Source organism: Anopheles marshallii, chromosome 2, assembly GCF_943734725.1.
Source record: "Anopheles marshallii chromosome 2, idAnoMarsDA_429_01, whole genome shotgun sequence".
Taxonomy (NCBI): domain Eukaryota; kingdom Metazoa; phylum Arthropoda; class Insecta; order Diptera; family Culicidae; genus Anopheles; species Anopheles marshallii.
In genome coordinates this window covers 9,971,765-9,997,702 of record NC_071326.1, presented here as the reverse complement: position 1 = coordinate 9,997,702, position 25,938 = coordinate 9,971,765, and the positions used below count along the sequence as shown (strand labels likewise).

At 44.0% G+C, this 25,938-nt stretch overlaps 1 protein-coding gene across 1 annotated transcript; it reads left to right on the top strand.

Moving 5' to 3' along the window:
* Positions 1-311: 311 nt before the first annotated feature.
* LOC128710268 (band 7 protein AGAP004871-like) lies at positions 312-25,938 on the top strand. The gene is made up of 3 exons (XM_053805313.1): positions 312-567; positions 24,948-25,464; positions 25,551-25,938. Exons 1-3 carry the CDS (start codon positions 312-314, stop codon positions 25,936-25,938), a joined length of 1,161 nt encoding a protein of 386 aa, XP_053661288.1.

The window sequence follows — 25,938 nt, the reverse complement described above, 5'->3', positions numbered from 1 at the left end:
TCGCGCATCAGTACATCATAACGCTTCGGTACGGGTGGACTGTTCGCTGTTCGCGATTAAACCGTCCGTCGGTTCGGGTGGGCGCGTATTCCGTACTCTCGTGCTGGTGCGTGCATAAAGTGTGCTATCAGGTAACGGTGCGCTCGCATCCAATATCTTCACTGTGGATCAAATGCACTGCGAATAAGAGATTAAAGTGTGCTCAGCATCAGAAAGAATGATGCGGTAGAACTGTCAACACCTGACGCTGATAACGAACTGACAGTTGTGCCGATTGTGAAGCGAGTGTACTGATAACTTAGCGCAACAAGATGGATTGGGGTGAAAGAACGATCGTGGAAGATCAGCAAAGTGTTGATGGATTGCGGGCGGATACGCGACATGAGCCACCGGCACATCAGCAGCAGCATCTGCTCCAGCAGCCACTGCAACAGCCGCTGCTCCAACCGGTCCAGCAGATCCATACGTATATGCCGCAATCTACAACGCCTTCCCTTCAGCCTCCACCTCATCATAGTCCACTATCACTGGCAATTCCGATTTCTGACGCACTGCGACATCGCACTGGTAAGCACCAACTACAGTTTGTTACAACGGTTTTTTTTTCACAAAGCACAAATATGTACCCTAAAAACTGTCTAAATAGATGTGTCCCTATCGTATACTTCAAAAACCCAACTCCCAGTAAATCAACCCTGTGCAAGAGTTAAGCAAAAAGAGCTCAAAATCCTTAAAGGAAGTTAGGCAATAAAGCAATGCCTAGCATTATCTAGCAAGTAAGTTTAGCCGAAGGTCAACCAATACCTCCAATCCCCAGTTTGCTATCGATACTCGCAGATACCATTAGCCGGTCCGCAGTCCGTTTCCGATCGGTACGGGGTTTGGGTATGGTTTATTTTTATTTTGTTAACCGATCGATTAATGTAAAAATAAACACAAATCGCAAAAAAAAACTCACACACACACGCCCAGAACTCCTTCTGACCCCAAAACGTATTAACCGCCGTGTGCGTGTAGTACATGGGTCGCAAGCACGTGCCAACGATGCGGGAAGTGTGTCCGTGCTGAGGTGTTGATTATTATGATTTTTCTTCCTGTACACTTCGACCAGCCAGAAGGAATGTTTTCTTGTTTTACTTTCTTTTCTTTTTTTGCACTCCTTTTGGCCGATGGTGAGTAGGATGTGAATGTTCACTCTTGTTGGTTGGGAGTGTCGGATCGGTGCGGATCCATTACGAACTGCCCATCCATTCGGAACACGGCACCGGTACGTTTAAGTGATATTTGTTTTAAATAGTAAGCGGCAGATTTTTGGTCTAAAATAGAGCAAAAGACATTAATTTCGTAATTTAAAGTTGCAATACGTTTTTGACGTTCTTGATAATTCGCTTTGATTACATAAAAACGGGACAGGAACTTGAAACCAAATAAAATAAAGAACATAAGCAATCAAATGTTAATGAAATCTAATAGCGAAACGATGTTACTAAATCATGTTTTCCAATTTGCATCTGACACTAGACACGCGGTTAGATGCTTTACCGAAAGCCAAAGCGATAGGAAGTGTTCGTTACGGCACGCATTCCGATCGTGCTCGTGGTAGTCAAAATAAAATCTGGACATCAACATGCTATTCCCAATTCCACACAACCGCTTCTGCCGCCGCTTGGCGACCGTGCACGCATGTTATTCTTGCACAGGGAAGTTTAAACCGATCGTGACGTGACAACGCACGTTTGCGCATAACAGGATGTCCTGCTGGGTGTGCTCATAAATCAAGCAACCACGGCAAGGAACGATTCACAGCCACCGATAGTTTATTTTTGTTTTCTTCGGGCCGGCCGGCTGACCAACAAAAGCACAGCGGCACATTGTTGGTACCGCTCCGAATGTCGAATCAATTTGGAGGCAAAATAAAAATATTTATGTTTGTGCTCTTTCGTGGTGCGAAAGGGGTTTTGATGAGGTGAGTTCGATCGGACCAATGTTTGCATTACGATCGGAAAAACATGCTCGCAATTGAGCTTCTCCGTGTATGAATGGGGTGATCGTGTTTGTGATCTGTCGAAATTCGTAATAACTCGATGTTTTTAAAATTTATACAGTTCTCAAACTTCACGATGGATCACCTTCCGAGTGGCGTTTATTTGGTGGATCCAAGCGTTTAATGGTGTGTTCATCTCATTCATTATCCGAGCTCACGCCCACCCCAGGGGCTGAGAATGTATTTACTACCCTATCAACTTACACGACATCCCCGAGTCCCCGGTGTGACAATCGACCCGCCAACAGTTTTCCACCGTCCGTTTGGGTTCTGTTTCCCTCCACCCCTCGCCTCCCGTGCGTGTCCGGGCAATGGAATCATTCACAGATAATTTATAGGCACGCACGCACGTGAAGAATTATAAGGCAAATATTTTTAGATTTTACCGCCTCACACACTCGCTCTCTCCCTCTTTTTCTCTCGAGGCACTTTCTTCCATCATGGCGCGAACGCTTGGAGTTGGAAAATCCACTACTGTAACACGTGGTTACAACAGCTAATCACTGCACACCGGCACACGGGGAATTATGTTCCCGCTTTGGCAACACTTAGGACATGCTGACGCTGCCGGGAGATGGTGCTTGGATGGTGCTTCAACGGTGGAAGGCTCAAGAGATCAAGTGGCTATTTACCATCTTGAAGGCAGCAAAAACACTTGAGAGCTCCTTCTGTCCCTGTCCTGCTCACTCTCACTCCCACCTCCGTGTTTGTGTGCGTTGCACTACTAAAAATCCATAAATTAAGTCGACTAATTAGCCGACGGTAAGGAAACTGGCCTGGAAATACAAGCAAAACACAGCCATTCCCCCCCTATCGCACACACACACAGGGGTGGATAAGTTTGCACGTTTTGTTCAGATAGATAATAAACATAAACGTTTGGCAATAAATACTTCACTTGCGCTAACCATGCCAGACATTAGCACGCTCCGAAGGTGAGCTAAAGAAAACAATTACCCAAAAGCCGGAAAGAAGAGCCGTACAGACTTGCTCCAGACTTCCATGTCCCTCTCCGATCCGCATCCCCCGGGTCCATGAACTTTATTCATGAAAATAACTGGGTCCCGACTCTGACTCATCCACAACACCGCAAGGGGTTGCGCATAGCAAACATTCACCCGAAACCCGGCACCGCGTGAAAACTGGAAAATCTCACTCATTAACTGGAACTCCTGGTGGAAAGTTTTCCTTTTTTCTATTGTATGCACAACGATAAGCTAAAAGGTACTGGGCGTCTCCATTCATTGCGAAATGCATCTCACTCTACCCGAATTAATATATCCTTTTCTCACACTTTCTCACTTTCTTCTCATTTGCTTCTTTATTTGCCGTCTCATTGTTTGCATCATTTTTCTTGCTTCTTTGTGTGTGTGTGTTTGTGTATGAAATGCGATGAAAGGAATGGTTTATTCTTCTGCTCCAGAAATCACGGACAGTTTTTCCGGTGTGGTTTTTGCTTTCATTTTGCTCTCTCCTTCTCGCTCGCAGTCCCGACGGAAATGATTGTCCAAACCCTGACCTCTCGATCTGCCCGAATTGGGTGTTCTTTCTTCGGGTCCCCTCCAGGGGCCGGACGTTTGTTTCGCACCGCTTGTTTTCTCACTTACTTGGCGTGAAAGAAAAGCGAAAAAAAAATGGCACACCACCGTTGGACGACAAGAATCCCAATAATTGATAGCCGTTCGAAGCGGCCCCCGGTAATCGAACTGATGGGAGTGAAGATCAGCGAATTTCCGGTACCTTATCCTTGTCGTCTGGTCGAAGCGTGTGATGGGAGTTTTCTCCTTGCGTCTTCTAGCTGATTCAAAGCGAAGAAAGCGAACCGGGCGAAGCGTGGAACGATAAACGTCCAGCGTACAGTGTGTCTGGCGGCACTTTGTCTGGAATGCCGGATGGTGTTCAATTTGCTTTCCTGATCTTTTACCCCGAGGAGGTGGACTGCGTTTGGTAGACTCAAAACGGTCCAAACGATATGACATTGTTTCATTTTCACTTCAGCGTGATTTTTCGATCTACTTCGCCCGCCATTTAACGGGCTCATTTGCCGTGAATGAAAGCCCAGCCCAATGCCCCCGACACAAACGATTGGTGACGAACAAAAGTGAATGTTGGCGGTGGCCATTGGAGCGTTCAACCATCAACCGAAGGAAGAAAAACTGGGAGGAAATAGTTTCAGTTCCTGGCGGGTGGCGTCGGATCAACTTCCGACATTGTTTATGCCTTTGCTGGCAGTACTTTACTGCCGCTGCTAGCATGTCGGTGCATAAAACAGGGTTTAATCTTCCAATGCTTTCCATTCGCACGCCTCTATTCGCCAAAGTAAGCCTCCACAATCGAACTGTTTGTGGAGATGTTTTCTTTTCTCGCGCTCGATAGATAGAACCGTTTCCACTACTTTCCCCAAACCAAATAGATTGAATTCGATCTGAAGGAGGGCATTTTCGATTTCATTCACCCTGGCAGTGTGGCACAAGCTTACAGCAAAAAAAAACACACACACACACACATACATTCTTGCTGTGCACAAATAATCCACCCCGGAACTGATAGGAAAATTATGCATGCAAATGGTTCCCTTTTTCATGTTTTATCCAATCGTCGAGGACAAACAAGCTCGTAATGTTCGTTCCGGAGTGCACAAACAGTCATTGAGTACGGCTGGAAAAATAGTCCTCCGATATTGTTTTGACTCAATCGAATCGTTTTTAATTAATCCAACAGTAGTACAGTTCGGTAGTGGGACAGAACTTTTTTTTCGGAACAGAACGGTAGTGGGACAGAACAATTGTTTTTTCATGCGTTTGGGGTGTATATTACATAATAGAAAAAAGCTTCATTTATTGTGTTTAAATGATTCATTTCGCTTTTCATTTCAATAATACCATTTTTCCTAAAGAATTTTTGCCCAAATAGTGTAACCCATCGAACACACTGTCTACGGCTAGTGTTTTGTCGCTCTTTTTTGCAGCGTAAGCTTTCCACAGCATAATTTAGCACCGGATATGCTAAGTGAACAAGCGTGAAGGATAATATAATATACATAAACTCCTTCGGAAAAATACCACACACTGATTTGTCCCTTACAATGCAACCGAGCAGGGCAACGGCATCACCGTGCGCCATACGGCGGGGTTAAGCGCTCCTAGTGCCGTTGGCCAACTTTTGCGCGCTGTGATACTAATCGAAGAGAACAATGGAGGAAGAAGTGCATCTAACGACTACGGCATAAGCAGGGTGTTTGGGGAGGATTATTTGGAAACTGTTTCTTTGCCTGTTGGTCGATTCTGTTTTGCTTTGCAGCAAATGTAGCGACTTGGCGTTGGTTAATGCTTAATACTAATTTAGTCGTTATCTGCCATGATTCAACTGGTCTAGCCTTTTAACCCGATGGGACTTTAAAGGCCTTTCTCCACAACATAACTCCAGAATTTGCAGAGTAATCTCTTTTTTTGTTTCCTTATTATTGATTTATTACTCTTTATTTAGTTTATTTCAGTTGAAAAGCTTTTATTCTTTCTTAACCTTCAATAAAACATAAACATTATGTTTGCCAAAGAAATAAGTTTATCTTAAAAGTTAAGTTATCTGCAAAAATAATTGCAATTTCATCTAACGCCAGCGAAACATGTGTTTGTGTGTGTGTGTGTGTGCTCGCGAAAGAGTACGACTTAATTATCCCTTGGCTGTAATTTGCTGCTCTCCACAAAAAGCGTCATTATACACGAGCATCAAAACTGCAAGTGCTGTTTCGGTTTTCCTTCTTTTCCGCATTTCTTTATGCTCACAATGAGTGCACTCGAAAAAGAAAAGCCAATATCCCCACAGGAGAAAAAAAACCCTCGCCGCAGATGAAACTGGGTGGAAAATATCCGTTATGACGTGACAAGATGTGTCTCACAGTGCTGAAAGCAAACGACACCAACGATTTTCCGTTCTCGTCTCTATTTTTTGTTTTTTTGCTTTCGTTACTGCTGCATCCATTCATTCTCTTTTCGGACGCACCGGTCGCCGGTTGGATGCGTCGTTACATCGATGCGGCTCATTGGATAGCGACGGTGGCAGGTTCAGGTTTTTTTTTTGCTTTGTGTTTGGCTCTCGCTCTCTGTCTGCTCGAGAATGTTTTGACTGTGGAAAATCCATTCGAATGCTGATTTAATGGAAATGTGTGTCGACGACTTCGGATGGACATCTTAGACATCATTGGGATTGTGCTGATGTTCAACAGAGGACGCGCTCGACTATTCGATTTGGGAATGTTTTTACAAAAAAAAAACAACTGTTATTATGGTTTTCCTACACTCCCCTCCCTTCGCCATTGATGTGGCAACCGTTTAATGGGAGCTTTGATCTGAACTTCCCTTTAATGTGGTATGAGTTGTAGCTGGCTTAACTGGCCAATAAAATTTCTACAGCGAATGGCATTCAAGTACTCTCTCATACGATGGTTTAATCAAATAAACAGACACTGAGACAGTCGCGTTTGTGAGTGCAAGAGATTTCGTTCCAACTAATCCGTTGTAGTAAAAATGGCTACAAAGATTATTAAATATTAACGTTTACTGTGTATTTTATGCGACACAAGATTAAACACAGGACTAAGTCAATTAATCTAATGTCAAACTTGAATTCTTCACTGTCGATTTCAATGTTCGCTTCCTAAAGTCTTAATTCTTGTTCATGTGCTGTGTCCACCGAGAAAGGTTTACGCTAGACCCATTTCGGAGCATTACTTTATAAATTCTTAAACAACCATGTAAATCTATATAAATCTGTCCCTAACCCTACTTACAATTTACAGGGGTTATACCAAATATCGAACAAAAAAAAACACAAGGACTACGGACGTTACGTGACCCCAAAACCCAATGCGTGCCCAATTGAAAAAGCCGCACGATCGAACCGAAGGGAAGAAGCCGTTAAAATGAAGGTGTGCCATAAGTTACCCAAAAGTCACCAAATGTTGGCCGCACGGTTGACACAATACGGTGCCAGAAGCGAATGCTGCAAACAATCGTACACCGTATCGTCAGAGGGCACCGAATCTTCGAAGTCTATCGAATGTTATGGTTTAACATAAATCTGTCGAGGGAAAATCGAGGGAAAAAAAACATTTGTTTTATTTGTCACTCTGGTGGTTAAACGGGAAATTCGTGAGTATGTGAAGCACTGTGAATTTTTTTCATTGCATTCCGTTCGATAACGATTTGCATCGCACATTGTTTGGACACATGTTTGACCACTTGTTTCGAAACAGTTGTCAGTGAGATATTCTTTTTTATGTGTTTTTTTTTCTAACACACCACAGAGTGTGTCTATAAACAACAAATCGGAGTGTGCAAGTGACAAACCACATAAAACGATCCCTTCTCTCGCTTTATCGCTCAATTTGCTCCGAACCATTCGCATCGTTTGCCCGATCGCAGTACAATGAAATGAATCAATATTTGTAATGGTCAGGATGTATAGAAAAAAAAACAAGCCCTACACTCACGCATGTAGCGTCCATTTATCATTCCATATTGCTCGTTTGCATCCAATCCGAAACGATTGCATCACAATCGCTTCTCCATTCTTTCTTCACTCCCCGGTCAATGTTTGTTCTTGGAGACAACGGAATTCTATTTCTATGTGTCGGCTAAGTATACTGTTTCTCCTGTAAGAGGCTGACTCATCTGCCACAGCTGTCAGACACAATGGTGGTGTGTATGGCCAACGCAATATATGTTCCCTTCACCCACAACATGGACAAAAAGTGATCTAATATGTAATTCATGGGTCAACTAGGATGCTCTAGGGAGACTTTGCATTTTACAGTGATGAATAAAATGGTCGATCGGGTGGAAAGTATCAAATCTTCAGCTTGTAACGATTCCTTAAAGTGGAAGCAGTTATAACAAGAGAGAAAACAAGAATAGACTGCAAACAATCTATAAGATTAATAAGGAGGACTTCTGTCTCATGCGAAGAGCGCTAAGTGATTGAAGCATCAGATAAGTAAATGAAGTGTGAAAAAGGGTTTTTTAGTTATTTTTTAGAAATTTAGAAAACAGATTCAAGTTATTATTCTGAAATATTTGTCTTAGTTCCCAACATAATATTTTTTTAAATCAAATTCCAACGATCATAAATATTTACATCTACATCATGAATGTTCTATTCTGAGTTATAGATTTATAATTTTTGTTTTATCTTTGCAAACTTCCAACACTTTTGTGCGTTCGTCACTGTAAAGTTTGTCCATTGGGAAGAATGCGCGTATATGTTTCAGGTATATGATTGGGAGTTTTGTCTCTTCGCACAGTCTCCCGACAGTGCACACACAATGTTTGCTTGATACTGTCCACCGACGGGAGCTTCCCCTCAAGGTCTGTCAGACGCGCGAGACCTCACGCCCGAACCGGTTGGAGTATCAGCGAGTGAGCTGAAACGTACTCTGTTCCTGCACCACCCAGGACAGGGGAATTCCTAAAAAAACCTTCCAAAAATAAAGAAGAAAAAACAGCAGTCAAGTGTTGGCTGCTAGTAGGGTGGGCGCCCCGAATACGAAACACAAAAGAATCTCGCACACGAAAATGTATCAGACAAACGAGCGCATCGTGAAAGTGATGCCACCCACCAACCCCCAGTGCACGAACGTACGAGAGAGTCACGCGTGCTCTCAGGATTGTTGCCCGGCTGTTGACGATGAAATACCGCCGAAGCTGATTCGGCCGTATCCCGACTCCGACGGGAACACTCCACGTACAGTGCTGGTCTTGGGAGAATGTGTGCCAATTGGAAGGATCTCTTACGATGGAGGGAATTTCCTAAACGATTGTTATAATCGCCAAATAAATCTCCTATCCAGCTCATTTAGTTTAAGACTTACCCTTCCACAAATCATGCTCACAGTTCACACGTGAATTCGCCCACCCATTGCTGCAGGTCGTAATCATATAGCCACCACTGTGTGAGTGCCGTAATGCCCGTGGTTTGATGCTGGCAGATTTCTCGAGAGTTTTCTTCCTTGAGAGTCTTCTCGAACATCTCGAGACACCGGGACAACGAATGCGCGATGGCGCGAAACCGATGACAATGCGAAGCGCCGCGTTTTTGGCTGCCGACCATGGTTCTCGTGCGTAACGTGGCCTATCAGACAGTCCTGTCAACGAAGTCACCGGTGAAAGATAACGAAACGTGCACGCTACGAAACGGCACGCGTGAATTGATCGTTCGTGCTTAAGATTTCCTACAGTCGTGTGTTTGATATTGTTGTTTCCTTGATAGCTTGCACAGTACACATCCATACTTGTGTGTCACACGGGGTGGTTGGTAGAGAAAGAGAAATATAAAGTGAACCAAGAATTTAAAAAAAAACCACACACGCACATTGCCCGTAAGTTATTACCATCATGATCGTTTGGTGCAATTTTCAAAAGTGATCTTCATGCAAAACAAGACTTTGTCTATTAATATTTGCTAACGAGGGTGTTTCCGAATGGTTAATAGACTTTAGATCACTGCTGAACGAATGTGTTTCAAAACGCCCTACATATGTGAATGATCGCGTCGACTTACTTTTCGATCCACTTCCGGCCCACATGTCGTGTGATAAATTAAGTGTTCCAAATCTCTTCTGAAACTTGCGAGAATAATTAAACATTCCTCCGAAAACTTAAAACAGATAGCGAAGAGTACGGAAAGCTACGACCCAAACTATGTACCACGCGCAACATTTGCAAACACAGCAACTGCAACCGCCAAACCAGCAGCACACCCAGCAGCAACAGCAAGATCAAGTGCGGTGGAAAGTTAAAAGTACGTTGCGCCCATCATTAAGTTATTATTCCTTTACATTTTACGCAATTAATCAACTTTCTCTGAGTTATGCTAATGCATGGTTAAATACTAACACTAAACTACTACAAGACGTAGTGGCCGTAAAACGTTTCTACATCACAGACACTATCGTTAGTTTTTTGCTGCGTGGGTACCAACCTTTGGAAGTGGCAACCTGTTCCTATTCATATTGCCGTTAATGTTCAACGCCCCACCCAGCCGTCGATGTATATACGTACACAAACTGTCCCACCGGTGTGCTTTGCTCACGCATCATCCCTTCGATGAGCCGAGATGACCATTGTTTATTTCTTCCCATACGCGCCATCGCCATCTCCACACGGCCCTGAAGAAAACTCATAAAGCAATACAAAAAACTCGAACCAGCCAGCGCTTGGATGAATTTCGGTTGAGAATTCGACTCGTTTAATGAGAGTTCTGCCTCTGATGGGGCCACCAACGCAACGGCAACCGATCTGTGCGCCAGCTCACACACGATCGAGCGGGGCATGCTTTACCACCCATCCGATCATGGTAGGCAGGGCAACGGCAAAACCAATGCGTTTATGTTTACGCGAGCAGCATTCTGCTTTGCATTGGTTTGGATTTTATAAATAATCTGCAAACAGGTTTGCCTACTGTTACTCTTGCTCTTGCTTCTATTTTGTGCGTCACTTCGGTGGTTCTCGGTGGTTGCACTTTCTGGTTACTCTATTTTCGTTAGGTACGTGACACACGTTAGGTACGTTCGTATCGTGACAATCAACAAAAACTGAGCTTAATTTGCGAAAGAAACCCACCAAAAAGAGAATGGAGAGGATGTTTTCTATCTCATAAAAGCGAAACAAAACAAATCGTTATCCTCATTCGCGTGCGGTGATTTATTGTTAACTCTTCTTCGCCAAGACACCAAGATAAATTGTGGGACAAGCGAGCAATTGTCATCATCGCCTACTATGCCCTAACTTTGCAGCGACGTGAGTGCATGATAAAGGAAGTTTACATAGTTTTGTGATGACATAATTTTTAAAACCTAACCGCTGGTTGTATGTTTTTGCCATAATTAATTACTACTAAGTGCATTTGAACTGGCTGCAGTTGGTTCCGCAATGGAAAGAACCAGCTGCCAATGCTGCACAGTTTTTAATCATCTTAATGTAGCTGTACCATCGCTACCGGTATTAATTTCGCACCATCAAGCAACAGAGCTGTTTGCTCCCCTAACTCACTAACCGTTTTTTTTTTGCAATGGTGAAAAAAGCAGAAGAAAAGCACCATCTGCAAAAAAAAAAGGAACAGGAAGGCATATCAATTGTTTTGCACATTGCACCGTGTGGCTTACCGAAATGCGCCCAATGCCTCACATTGAATGTAACGTAATACGCTGATACTAATGCAGCACACGAACCGTTCGCAGCTCCGATGCACTCTCCGCAAAGTACTTCCGAAGCGTCACGCAAGCAACCCTATCCGCGGCCACAATACTACGGTAAGTTGTTGTCTGTCTAGTGTGTCTGTGTGTTTGTGTCTTGCCAACGAGAAGCCAACGCGCATGTAAACAAGCAATGCAAGTGTTGATGCACACGCTTTTGGTGTTGTTTCACTGACGATAGTAAACCGGCCCTGATAGCGTCATCCACTTGAGTTGCGGGCTACGAAACGTTACCACGAAGTTGTGTCACGCGGGACTGATGATTCATGAATGAACTATCTCCATTCAAGCAGGAAACTGATTGTGATTAGTTAGGTTGGCAAGTTTCAGTGTTTATTTTTTAAACTCACACTAGTTAGCGCACGATGTAAATATATGCTTATCACGCATGCATGGTTCCGTGTCATTGTTTTTTGGGTGCGCAAGCAAGTTTCCAGCGTTTTTTCTTCAATATATTCGACACTTTTGTGAACAATTGTTACATAGTTTTTATACCAAAGATTTTCTATCAGAGACTTTACATTTTTTATGTTCATTCATGGATTTTACACCAAAAAATAAGGTTTCGTATTTCGGTTTCAGCACGAATTGCGCTAATTTGTGATTCCCTTAATTAAAAACATCGCTCTACATCGATCGAAGCAAATGTTTTCTTAGAGTACTTGAAGTTTTGCTGGAAGAGTAAGAATCTTATATCCTCTATCCTCCAAACAGTCGACCTCTAACCGAAGCTTTTGACTCGAGACTAACAGATTAAGTTATGTTCGATACATTACTGCATTGATGTTTTGACAACGCAGAAAGCAGTCCGGAATGATCCCATTCTGAGCCCACCATAGTTAGAACAAGGTTTTCCGTAAGTGAACTATTCTATTTGTTATTGATTGAGCATGATCTGCATGAATTCTGACAATACATTTCCTGGAATAAAAGACAGATCTTAAATGAGATTTTCTTTGTAATATAGAATAGAATTAACACATACAGCAGTTGTCGTTTTTAAGCTGACTACTTTAAATTGTTTCTCCAAAAAGTATAGCCCAAGTATATTACTAACCGATGTCCAACGAATAAGCATCAAACGATCTGCGATCTGAACATTCCTGCCCAAAATGTACGGATGGCACCAACTTTTGTAATACGATGGAAACTTTCTTGTAGACCCAATAACTGAGTGAATAGATTGATGTCAGTTTGCATTTTTCAAGTTTCTCAAGATCATTGTAAATATATTATTAATATGTTATTTTAATCGACTATTTGTTTAAAATTCAATCACAAATATACTGCAGCAGCAGGTAGATTGATTACATTAAAACCGCAAAATCTTGTCCGACATTCCGATCCGTTCGGTGTCTGCAGCATTATTACCTCACGCATGTATCAACAAAACCCAGAGCGGACCGAAAAATTCCATCACTACCATGTTTTCTATCCCGTGCCGTAATTAATTATGTTCGGGAAGGGAGAAAATATTTACGACCCAACCGTCAGGGTTAATACAGCAAGACAAGAAGCACAATAGTAACGAAGGAAAAAATAAACCTCATCCTTCCCACTATAAATAGAGTTCCGATCGGATTGTTTTACGATCCTGTATGATAGTAAAACGAAGAGATTTGTATTCTATCTCTCTCTCTCTCTCCTTCTAGCTCTACTACGTTACGAGAAGACATTTTAGACGTAACTCTTTTTTTGTTATTGTGTGCTTTACAAGTCGTCTCCACCGTGCACAATATCGCACAATTGGACATATTTATGCGAATGTATGGATTACGGTGGCGTGCTTTATTTGTGCTGGATTAAGGAACAATAGTGCGTAAAAATTAATCCTCAAATTATTTTATTGAGATTCCCGCTACTGCTTAACGTTACAGTGTGTGTTACGTCGTCAAAACGATGGACGGTCTTATCGCACCGCGAAGCCGACAGCGTAACTAGTCTCGGGAACGTTTACTGTTTGCGACTGTTGTGTTTGTACACTTTTTGCCGGCCATGGTTGTGATCGCCTGTTTGTCATTAGCCAGAGACTTCGATAAACGGAAAGCCGGTCATACACGGTAACGTTAGTATTCGTTGACGATTCCATCGAACCGGATCGTTCGGCACGTTCGTCTCCGTATTGTTTACGATCGTACGGGGCGGGTGTTGCAGCCCGTGTTTTAGTTGTTTCGGTGTGTTGGTGAACGAGAAACCAGTTTACCTGTTTGGGGGTGTGTAGTGCACTGAGGGCGCATTGAATATGACCGGTGTAACGAGGGAAGCAACACCGTCGACATCAACGCAAGCGGTGTTGATAAACGACGAACAACGGCGCACTAGTGGTGAGTTTGTCTATTGATAACGTTCACATTTGTCGAACGGAAATGCAGATTGAAATTACGATATTTCGAAACAACAAAAGATAGGAGATTATGTGTAACAAACAACAGCATTCTTATCGCCCGATTGCTTCACCGATGATGCGTTCATCTTCGAAAATCTTCCACTAGAAAGGGGTAGATTTTATACCTTTATAAAAAAAACAAGTGCAAATGTTTATATTACATTCAAATGCAACCCTTAAGCGTACTCCAATCACGTAGATATTAAGCTAGATGGATCATCAAAACATAATCACTGGGATGAAGATATCCGTCATCGAAACGTTGTTTATTAACCTCTCTGAGTGTGGCGATTACCTAAGGGCTTAAGACCTAAGAAATCGCGATCATTCTTCTCTGTTCCCTTTCCCGGCTGAACTGCCTGCAATAATAAATAAACGAACCGTTCCAAAGCAGCATGCAGAGTAGCATGTGAACCATGTGAGTTGCCTTCGAATGGAAAACACATCCCATCCGGCATTCAATATTATTCTGTTTCGTGTTTCATGTCCAACCGTTAAAAGATCCCACTTCCGCTGTTGATCTTCGGCGATCAGCAATATTTTGATCGGTTTTGCCATAAACATGTGGGAGTCGTATTAGAGGTTAACGTCTTTTGTTATAACTTATATTATTTGCTTTCCATCGATACCACCGATAGTTTGTATTATGTCGCGAGTTCCTTTACTTGCCAAGGACGTCACACTCATCAAACCTGCTATATATTCTACTAGCTATTAGCTCATGGAAATTGCTCACCAATCAATCATCAACATCACATATAATGATGTAAGGGTAGTACATGATAATGCGTATTCATTGCGGCCGCATTCCGACCTTGCTGAGCTGTCGGGGCGCTTTTGCTGATGATGAGGCAAATTGTTTATTCTTGCAAGATTTCCACGTAATCTCGTAACTCGTTTGTTTCGTGTTGCTTGAGCGGAGTGCTCAGATGTAGTACGATTTGCCACTGTCCGGATTGGGCACCCCCCTCCCCACCCCTACATAAATGGCAATAAATGTAAGACTCACATATGGTTCGTCATCTTTTGCTGGTACGTTTTTCCTCGTTTCGCGTACTTCACCGCATGGTTTTTACCCAAAGTTCTCCTCTAATGGTGTCTTTCATTCCACCTCGCCCTTCGAAGCACGCACACTCTAAAGCCATGGTGCATTAATCATCGAAGCGAGTGTGTCCAATGAGCGGGTGGAGTCCATTTGCATATTTCCGCCATTCGATGATTACGCCTCATCCCCGCGTACGTGTGTGGCTGCCACGCACGTTTCGTAGTCATCCGCTTAAACCCGGTACAGATTGCCGCAATCAATGCTAGAGACTTACAACGAGAACAACTACACAGCACAAGAAAAAAGTGTAGTGTAATCCTGAAGTAACCCTTCGGTAGGCGCACCCTTTCAGCTGGGCCGAATGTTCCATCCCGTTGGTGCAACTGACGTGGATGAAAGCGCTTCACTCAAGCATCTGTTACCCTTGTAACCCTCCACCGCCACCGACCCACCGCCCATTGGATGGGAGGCCATTTTTTCTCTCCTCCATTTGCGAACAAAAACGAATAGCCCTTGATAGCCAGTCACATTCCATTACGCGAAATCCTGCACTCACTCCTGCGAACGGTACGGTGGGGCAGACTGTCCAGCCAAAAATTGTGCGCCATTTTTTTGTGCTGATTTTCCCACACACACACACACACACTGCGCGTCCGATTGCGTACAGCTGTATCATTTTGGGTTGCACAGGTTGAAACAATATTCTACGAAACTACCCCCAAACTGCCCAACGCTGAAGGAGCTGGAACCGGAACCTAGGACGACCCCATTCGGCTAATGGGCCCTCGGTGGAAAACTAATTTGGAAAATGTGCTGCGTTTGGAGAAACAACAAAAAAGCACGGCGATCGGCACAGTGAAATGGAAAACCCTTTTATTCCACCCGGGGCCCCAACCTTTAATTCCAGTTCGCTCCACACGCGTATCGACGCACTGGGCGGAAGTGAATTTATTTTATTTGCTCCCTCCCCCCCCCCCCCCCTCCCAAAAAGGATGCCGCAGCCGAAAAGATGTTCCGTAAGTCATTAGGCTTAAGGGGTGAAGTCGGAGTTCACAGAACCCCCCACCGTGATGCTACCCACACCATCATTGATTGAGTGGTGGCCGGTGACAAATGGAACCTTCATAAATCTTGATTTAAATTGCCCACTTTATTCAAGTGTGGAGAATAAAACGGTTACAGCAGTGAACACTTAAATGAATGGGAAATGTCTTCCGATCTACGCAGGAGGGGTCACCATTGTGCGACCGTTTGCAGTCCGTTATTAGCGCATAAGACAAATTGTTCGACATGGAAGAAAGCGATGAATTTTCACACATTTTAAACTATCTGCCTTAACCCTACCACCATCGTTCATCATCGGTCCATGCGATGCGTGGCGACATGGAGGCGCCCAGTACGGCTTCCTTTTCTTGCACCTTCGACCACCGACCATGCTCATTTATCATCCCATTAATGACCCACTGCCACCACCGGGACAGGGTGACGATGAACGTGAAAATCGTCATTCCCTTACCACTTGTTGAGCATGGACAGGGCAAAAGATTCAAGCATACACACACACACACACGACCCCCCTTTTTCACACAAAGTTTTCACGGCTCAATCGCGTCATTAACCTGGCGGGGCAGAAGAAAAGCCACGAGCTGTCTTGCGTTCCGTTGAACGATAAGTAATTCTTCAAAGAAATTGTAACACCCAGAAAAAAAACTTACGCGATCGAACGTGACCTCGGGGTAGCTAACGGATTCATTCTTCGCACCTCGCAACGGTTCCTTTTTGGGCGAGATAGTTCATTTTCCGGATCGTTTTTAAACCCGTTCAATCGTTTCGAACGTGTCCAAACCCTCGTTTTGACGATGATGTACAGCTGTCCCACCCGGCATGGCGTGGGAGAGCATGTTTCGTCTCATAAATTGTTTGCATTTTGATGGCCGGGCGGGATTTTATGTTTGCCGGCCGAATGTTCACACTCGAATCTACCCCTCCCGGCCGCCGCACACAGCGTTCGGCTTTGACAGTTGATGTTTCAGGTCACGTTCCGTTAATCTCATCAAAAATTCTTTCAGTAGTTTGGGTTGTGGTGTTTTTCTGTTTTCAAACCCGTCCCACCAAACACAGCCGACAGAACTCGTGTCCGTAGAACATCGGTTCGAGTTTGATCCCTTTCGATTTCTCGCTATCTTTTTATCACTGTGCTAGCAACAGGGCGAAAGTATTATCTTATGCATGAGCATTTGGAAAACTATTAGGCAAATGGAAATGGACAGAAATTCATTGTTTATTTAAATCCGCTTCGATCGCGTTTATTGCGTCGTTTAGCGTTGTTGATTTATTTTCTTTTTCTTTGCGATCCCCAAGTCTACACGCTTTCGAAACGATCATTTGTTTAAAATCTAAACAAGCCTGTTGGTCGTTTGATTGATTGTAAATTATTTATTATCTTTTGACCCGAAGATGGCAGGAAGGTCAACTCATGCGTAAATCGATTGTTTACAGGTTCTTCATTCAAATCAGGCCACATAAATTGGTATTCAGTCATTAAATAGTAAACAATGTCGTGTGTGATTGGGTCAACAAGCAATAGGAACGACTGAATCTTTCAACAAAATTGGAATAGACTTGCGAATATACTTTGCGAAAAAATAGACAGAAAAATGTGCCTAAATTTTCAAGAGTTTTATCTCTATCTTCTATTAAGCCACTCAATACAAAACTCAGAGCTCGATCTGTACAACTTATTTCCCGATGAGGCGGTCTTTCGTAACAGAACTGCTGTTGAATGTCTTCAATATCTGTCGACCCACAATATATTTGTACGCTTATTATACTTTGTATGAAATTACACAGCCATTGAAGGTTTTTATATACTTTTTTGAGAGTATTTTGCCAAAAATAAGCACCAAATATGATGTCCAAAGTATCGCAAAATCCTATCCACAAGACAAGAGAACTTCTTGCGAAAACTGCGTGTTGGGATGTATTCTGGTCGGCTAATAAATTCATTGGTAAGATAACGCTTAATTCAATCAATTAAGGTTACTCATTGATCATCATTGAACTCATTGAATAGTGGCTCATTGATGCCTCATTGTGATTCTCTTTAATTTCAATCTTTTTGCCTTCTTATTTATGATCAATTTTAAATTCTTGTTCATTTTCGGATAAATACTTTTCGGCCCGCCAAACTTTGCAAAAACAAAGTCATCCTATTGTAAAATTTAGAATTTTTGTTTAAGTATGGTCTTCAAAGATGTGGTAGAATTTAAGGCCAAATTATCTGCAAAAAAAAACCCGGCTTGTGTACTTTCACATTGTTTTTAGTAAATTTTGCATGTTTGTAAAAAGGCCCCTCGTTCTTTCTCTTGTTTACTTCAAACAACCAGAATTTACAATAAAAAAACACCTTCGCAGCCAGCATAGAGATGTAAAAAAGTGAAGGAGATACTATACAAATTTACGAAGGGGCTATAAATAGTGATGGGAGTGTATTATGGCCTTAATTCAACAATGTTCTACTACTTATTGCTACATTTTCCCGATCATGAATCCCTACTAATCTCGCCCAATTTCATCCTCACACTAAGACAAGATTAGTTGTCTATGCGATACATTCCGAATGGCTTAGCAAAAGCCTGTTCCATGTCAACTTGTAACCGATAGGATCAATGTAATAAAGCAGGCTACCACCACTAATCGGACTCAAGATCAAATTCTCGAATATAGAGAGCTCTTCCTCCCTCTCGCTTTCCCGCCATTAAACCCTTTGGATCTGTCCGGTCGAGCTGGTGCATTTCAACGCCCGCGTTCAATATTTGGACAACAGCAAACGGCCCTACGGTCAGAGCGCCGCCTTGCCATCGTTGTCGACCACCACCACCACTGGCCCATTTAGTCGACGATTTATAAATATAATTAACACCCTTCTTTAACCCGCTTCCTGTCGATCTCCGTTGGACGACTTATTGGACGGATGATCATGTTGTTGCATTTTAAAAAAACACATACACACACACACACACGTGTGGTAAAATTGACTTTTTGACATTTCCCGCGCTTTAGACGTGAAACGATTGAAAAAGAAATTCCGTCGAGTTTAGTCAGACTTTTAGCAAACTAGCGGTAAACGGGCCCGGCCACGCCACTGTGAAAAGAGTGTCGTCAGCAAACGCGTGACAGCGGGTAGACAGCAGGAGCGGTCAACCCATTTCAGTCGTCGCCGGCAGTCGCGGCTAGTTTGGGTCATCAAAGTGTAATCTTCCCGGTTGCATCTGCCGCCCCGAAACCGTCTGCTTAAGCTCATCAGACTGTTGGGACACATTTTCGTCGTCGGGTTTTTGCTATCTGCGATCGTTCTTCCGCATATTTTCCGACTGGCGTTTCAGTGGAACAGTGTGCGGTAGTCGAACCGTAACATTAAACGGACATCGAAGAAAAACCCCAAGAAGTCCAAAACGCACCCATCCGAGCGACTGTCCGAACTTAATTTGGCAAATAAACAGGGCTTATCTGTGACTTGGTATGAAAATAAATCGAGTCTTTTGTGCGCTCTTGCTTGTCTACGTCTCGAAATGTTTGGCAGCAGAACAGAGATGAAGTTGTGGCAGAGATCCGAAGGAGGAAAAAATTATAGTTTTGTAGCAACTTTCGCTTTCCCTTTTTGGGCCGCTGGTTAAGTGACACGTTCATTACCAATAAAAGGCAAAAAAAGGTTGTCAAAACATCACCAGAGAGCCCATTTTCAAAGACTTGTCATAGGGGATATGTTTACAATCAATTAAGACAATCCAAGGCTCACGTTCCCAACGAACTTCAGCTGTAAATTAGCAACACTCCGCTAATCTGACATAGTTCGTCTAGGATTTATATCCTTCGATAAGACCTTCATGTTTTTCCACGAACGTTTTTCAAACCGATTTAAGCCCAACATTTGTCTCAACCTCCGAGAACCCATTAAATTCGTATTGTGTCAATCTGTTGGTGCTCTTTAATTTCTACTACAATTTCCCTCACCGGCCGGGTTTTGCTTATTCATTCGCCCAACAGCCAATGCACACGTACGGTCGCAGCATGATCGTTTAATTTTATTACCATTGCTTGTATCGCCCATCAACGGCCAGATTTTTGATTCCTCTTTCCCAACCAAGCAATCAGAATCGGGGGAGTGAAATGGGATACGGCATCACAGTGGATGCCGGCACGATGTGTTGCACGGCGTTATTGCGGTCTCATTGTGAGGTTTTAATCTACACATTTTATCTCCTCCCGTCCCACGTTGGGCGAGCAATCGATGTGAAAGAATGTCAAAACGAAAGACGAGAAGTGATAAACGGAGACACTGCAATTTAAAGGAAAAAACGGCACAACATCCCCAAGAAACATGTCACGAGAATGTGTCCCATGACTGCTTCCGTGCGGAGATGGATTGTTCTCAATAGACGGGCGGGATTCTTGGCAGAATAGATTTAGAACACCATACATGCTCACTAGTGAGGAATTCTCACCATCCTCACTGTAAGGAAGCGAGATTTAACTGATTCGTTTTATTGCTTTCAGCTTGTTTATACACTGTCAAACGATTTTTCCCTTTATAGCTCTCAGATAAATCACAACATGATCTTATTTCCAAAATTGTCTACTTTTAATGAGCGTAATCTGACCCCATGCATCTGCTAACGTGTAAACGTGATTAATCACATCAAATGTTTGCTATACCTCTTTGGGTTAGTGCATCGGAGATCGTCGATCCTATCTCATGGGGAATTGCACTAACTCGTATCTGATGACGGAGTTAAAGAAAAAAAGGTCTAGCAACCCAATATATAACAGAAATTATCAAGTTCGAGAGAAAAAAAACCTTCCAAATACAGTTCTTCAAAAGATAAGATAACCGACAACGAAAACAATGCGTTAATCAATAGGACTGATTACACAAGTCGACAATCTTTTTGCCCCTATTGTGCTGTGTTACAGATTGTTTATTTATTGCCTTTACTGGACTACTTGGAGGAACGATTGCATTCAACACTAGATTGACCGGACCAGTCATTTTGACTGGTACGTTTCATTTTCATTAAATCAATTTTAGGATTAAATATGTCTTCCGCTGGTGATGTGTCATTTACATTTCTATACTACAGTACAAACTCCTAAAAATATTTAGACAAACTCCACGTCTTTAAAATTGTTCACAAAGAAAGAATCCTTGAAAAACGCTTGGTCGTTCTAGTGTAGAAAGCGGAAAATGTACAAAAATTATTGAAAAGCCTTGTAAAAAAAGTATTGATTTGACTGAGTAAGAATAACTAAAAGTAATTACGTAAGTAATGATAACAAACATAAAAAAAAACAGATAAATGCTCAATTCTGTTTAATAGAATAAATAATAATTACCGAAGACTTTGTAATATAAGGATCACAAAATTCATAAACGAATAAGAATGAACATAAAAACAAACGAAAACAAAAGAGTCTACACACCGACAACCGTAGGAACTGAACGTTCCGTTGGAAAACATCGTTCAATGTAATCTTCAGGTTAGTTAATGTCGTGTCAAAAGGTTCCTTCTCATCAACACCCAAAACATTCCAAAACTCCGACAAAATCGTTGCACCGCTCTTCACTGTACTAGCGACATTCATTGGTGAACATGAAGCACTGGAAATAGAGGAGTGCCAGAAGTGGCCACGATTTACCGAATTCGAATTCGATTTACGCTCACGGTCATCGTGTTACGAATTGGATGTCGTTTCTCTTCCCGCTGACCGCAGCGTAATGTAAAGAGCAGATTTCCGTGTTTTTCTTACCGAGAATCATCATTACCGACACCATCCCCCGTTGCCATCTGCTTTCGGTTTCCTTCCCTCTCACTCTCACGAATTTCTTCATGTTGGAATTGCGTGCCAAGATGTTGGGAGTATGTGTGCGCTTTTTTTTTCTTCCTAAATTTTATAGCTTCAAATTTAAACTCACGAAGATTTGCACGAAAAGAGCACTCGGCATGCTGTATGTATGTTTTTTGTTTCGAGGAGGTAATTCTAGGTGGGGTGAAGATGGAGATTCCACCACACTATTGGACTATTGGTTTTGCGGTGAGTCTAACAGTTCGAATTCGATTTACTTCGGGTGCCTTCGTGGGTGTGAGCGCGCTGCTGGGAGCATCACTACCTTGTCGGTCGCTCACTCGCCAGGTCACCATCGCACCGGCCTGTGGGTGGTTGACCGCCCCAAACACACCAACGGTGTGAAAAGTGTCACTTTGTACAACACGAACGCGCGCGTTAAGAAAAAAACAGTCGCATCGATCAACTACACAGTCGTCTGGTTGGTTTGTCCCTCGTGTACAGTTGTCGGACACATCGGAGGCGGAAGGTGCAGAAGCGGAGAGATAAATTATGTTTTCGGACCTTCGCGCCATGGAACGACCTCTTGGACGACGGCTTGTCCACACGACCGTCACCGATGCGTGAAAACCAAGCCGCACCGTCCGTCCTGCGTCCGCGCGTCATGGACACCGATTGTCTCAGCACCGAGTCCGGCGGTTGCGAGTGTTACGTTGACGTCCGTAGGTATCTTTTGTGCGGATCAGAAACCAATGTCGCCCCTGTGTCCTCTGAGAGCTCGCTAGGGCAAGTCTTTCGTCTACTGTTCGCTTGGCTAAGCAGGTGTAGCAATGGAGCCGCCTGGTGGCGCGATCGAGTGTCAAACGTTTCAGCTCTCGTGACCGTGTATCGGCCGGCATCAACATCTTCGTACGGTCGTGTGGTCGTTGGTTCGTGTTTGCCATCGCACCGATGATCCTCTCGGGCGATGCGAGTTAGTCTGCAGCTGCTCGCCGTAAGTGGCAGAGCTATCAGCGTGTGGCCACACATTTCAAACTCTCCTCACACGAACGCGGAAGTGTAACCGGACGAATTATCCTCCTGTAAAAAAGAGAAAAAAAAACGCTATTCAGTGAAAAAAGCAAGTTAGTTTAGTTACAAGTGCATTTGTTATAAACTCCGGTTATGCTCCAAACGCCAAGTTCGAATGAAAGCGCGTTTTACATTAAGCAAGTAATCACATTTAATACACATTTGACGTTTGGATCTGCTTTTTGTTTCGCCTGCTACTTGGCAAACCCATCCAGATCGACCCGGGTGATCAGTGCTTCGGCAAACGGCAATCGCTACCGTTCGATTAATTAATATCCAATTTCCAATTCGACGATCGGCTTCCGACGGTTAAAAATGGTCCCATTAATTATGCTTCATCTGGTAGCGGATTGAGTCAAGCCACTTCTTCCCCGGGAGGATGCAATGAGAGCAGCTGAGATTGAACAGAGCGCAAATTGTGTGCGCCCGACGAGCCCCTTCGGGAATCGCATATCGCCATAAACAAGATAATTTATAACGCTCGATTTGAGATAAATGCGTGAACGACGAAAGAAAGATAAAAAAAAACAACGTTAAACGCGTCGGATACTTAAATCTTCACCGCTACCAGCCAACAGGATAAAGAGCGATATTTATATATAAATTGCTCTTCGTTAGGCACCGCACGCTACGCACGGGAACTCATCTCCATTTGGTTCCATTATTCAGCGTTAAACCGCAGTTGAAAATACTTCACGGCAAGGAGCATCTTCTTAATGGATTAAAAAAACACGCTTACCCACACACACACACTCAGCCACCAGTGTTTGTGCCCTTAGGCGCGTTCACGATCGTGAGATGCACGCGTGACTGGAGGAAGAAAACTCGAGGTCAGACATGGAACGCGCCTAGCAAGTGTTCGACCAAATGCGAGCACACACACACACACACTCGTGAGGTGGTTAACGAACATAAACAAACCATTTCCCACATAGGAGGAAAACAACTCCAGCGCCAGCACAAAAACCACCCACCATAAAGAGAAAAAAAAACCGTTCGAGTATATCCTGCGCCGCGTGTCTTGCCGTCGATGTAAATGGGTGTTTCTGCAGCTTCTTGGTTGCGTGTGTCTGCTGCTTTTGCATTTTCCCGAAACGATTTGTACTAATTGGTCTCTCCAACCACCCACTCGGTGTGTACTCGGTTTCGCAGCGGCCATTGAGGGCGAAGCAACACCACGAGAAGATCCAAACAAAACGGGAACTATACTGTGCTCTGGGTGTGTGTGTCTGTTTGCGTATGTCTATAGCGAGTTCTAAAGCCCATCGATCAAAACACGATCGACATATCTTGGAAGTGTAGTGTCGATGCATAGCGCACGCACTTTATTATTCCATCGCCACCCATTCCGGGTTTCGCCCGTCCGCTACTAATCCGTCCCACACCGTCCGATGAGTGAGTGAGTGAATGAAGGTGGTTTGGAAAACATCCGGCGGCAATATACTGCAAGTTAAGTTGCATTCTTTCACCATGTGCCAGTGAAGCGTGTGCATTTGTTTGTTAGTTCTCTGCAGCGCTGTGCGCGATAACTGTCAGTCGGGGCCGAACGCCGATGGTCTGTGATGTTAAAGTGTGAGGATTTATGCGCGTCGAGGAACATACAAGTGTTTAAAAGTTTGCACATCGCAAGGAACAATGAACAACCGCGTCATAATTGAAACCACATCTCTGTCAACGAGCACAAAGCCACATTCAGCTGCAGATAAACTCCCTTTTGATTTCCCAGAAATAACAGGGAACAGAGGCGAGGGACGCCTTTTTGTTCTTTGATGAGTTACACACTTGGTTTAGCAGGCGTGTCAATCAATTCGCGTGTGCATCACAACACAAAAAAAAGCCATTTCGTTCAACGAACCAAGCAGTCCTGTGTGGTTGCTAAACCACGCGCACGAATTCGACTCATCCGGGAGGGTTTTCATTAGTTGCCTGAGTTCAGCTGTGGCGTAGTGAGTCCTTTCATCCTTGCACCTCCATTGTTAGAAAGCTTTGTGCGATACGAAGACTATTGCACTTGCAGCTAAACAATTTGCGAACCTGTGAACACCACCGGTGAAGGGCCAATATTAGGTGCCGTTTCGTTCACATTGCATGAAGTTGGTTGATTAGTTTTGAGTTGCTGAAGTCCTTTCATCTCTTCAACGGCAAGTTGAAGTCTGACTTATTCCATGTGAGCCAAAGGAATTCCACCAAACTGTGTTGAATGTGGTCTTTAAGTTGCACTAGTATCCGCACTCATTAGACAATGCTTTTAACCTTCAAAGACAGCTGTGTTAATTATTGTCTACGTGCTTCCTTTTTCCACCAACAGCCGAAGCCGATTCGATAGGATGCGTGGAAGTGCTGGCCACCGTGTGCTCGATCGTGCTGATGGTCCTGACCCTGCCGATCTCGCTGTTTCTCTGCTTCAAGGTAGTGCAGGAGTACGAGCGTGCCGTCATCTTTCGACTCGGTCGATTACGTTCCGGTGGGGCGCGCGGTCCGGGCGTCTTCTTCGTCCTGCCCTGTATCGACAACTACTGCAAGGTTGATCTACGTACCGTGTCGTTCGATGTCCCACCGCAGGAGGTACTGACGCGCGACTCCGTCACCGTGTCCGTCGATGCCGTCGTGTACTATCGCATTCGGGATCCGCTTAATGCCGTAGTGCAGGTAGCCAACTACAGCCATTCGACGCGGCTACTGGCGGCCACAACGCTTCGGAACGTGCTCGGTACGAGGAATCTTTCCGAGTTGCTGACGGAAAGAGAAGCCATCTCGCACTCGATGCAGGTCACGCTGGACGAGGCTACCGATCCGTGGGGTGTTCAGGTAGAACGTGTTGAGATGTAAGTTAGACACAAATGTCTGCAAAATATAAACATTTCGATTAGTGATTGTTCATGTTTCCTCTATCGCTACACTTACCTTACAGTAAGGACGTTTCACTGCCGGATTCGCTGCAACGCTCGATGGCAGCAGAGGCGGAAGCGGCACGCGAAGCCCGTGCCAAGGTGATCGCCGCCGAAGGTGAGATGAAATCGTCCCGCGCACTGAAGGAAGCATCCGACATCATGTGCGAAAGTCCGGCCGCACTACAGCTGCGCTACCTGCAAACGCTCAGCAGCATTGCCGGCGAGAAGAACTCCACGATCGTGTTTCCGCTGCCGATCGAACTGATCGGACCGCTGATGAACTTTACGTCCTCGCTGGGGGTGCAGCGCACCACGGCACCGATGCCGGCACCGTGTGGACCGTCCACGACGACCAGCACATCGTCACCGTTGGACGGCCATCCCGGGCATCAACCGCCACTCGAGTAG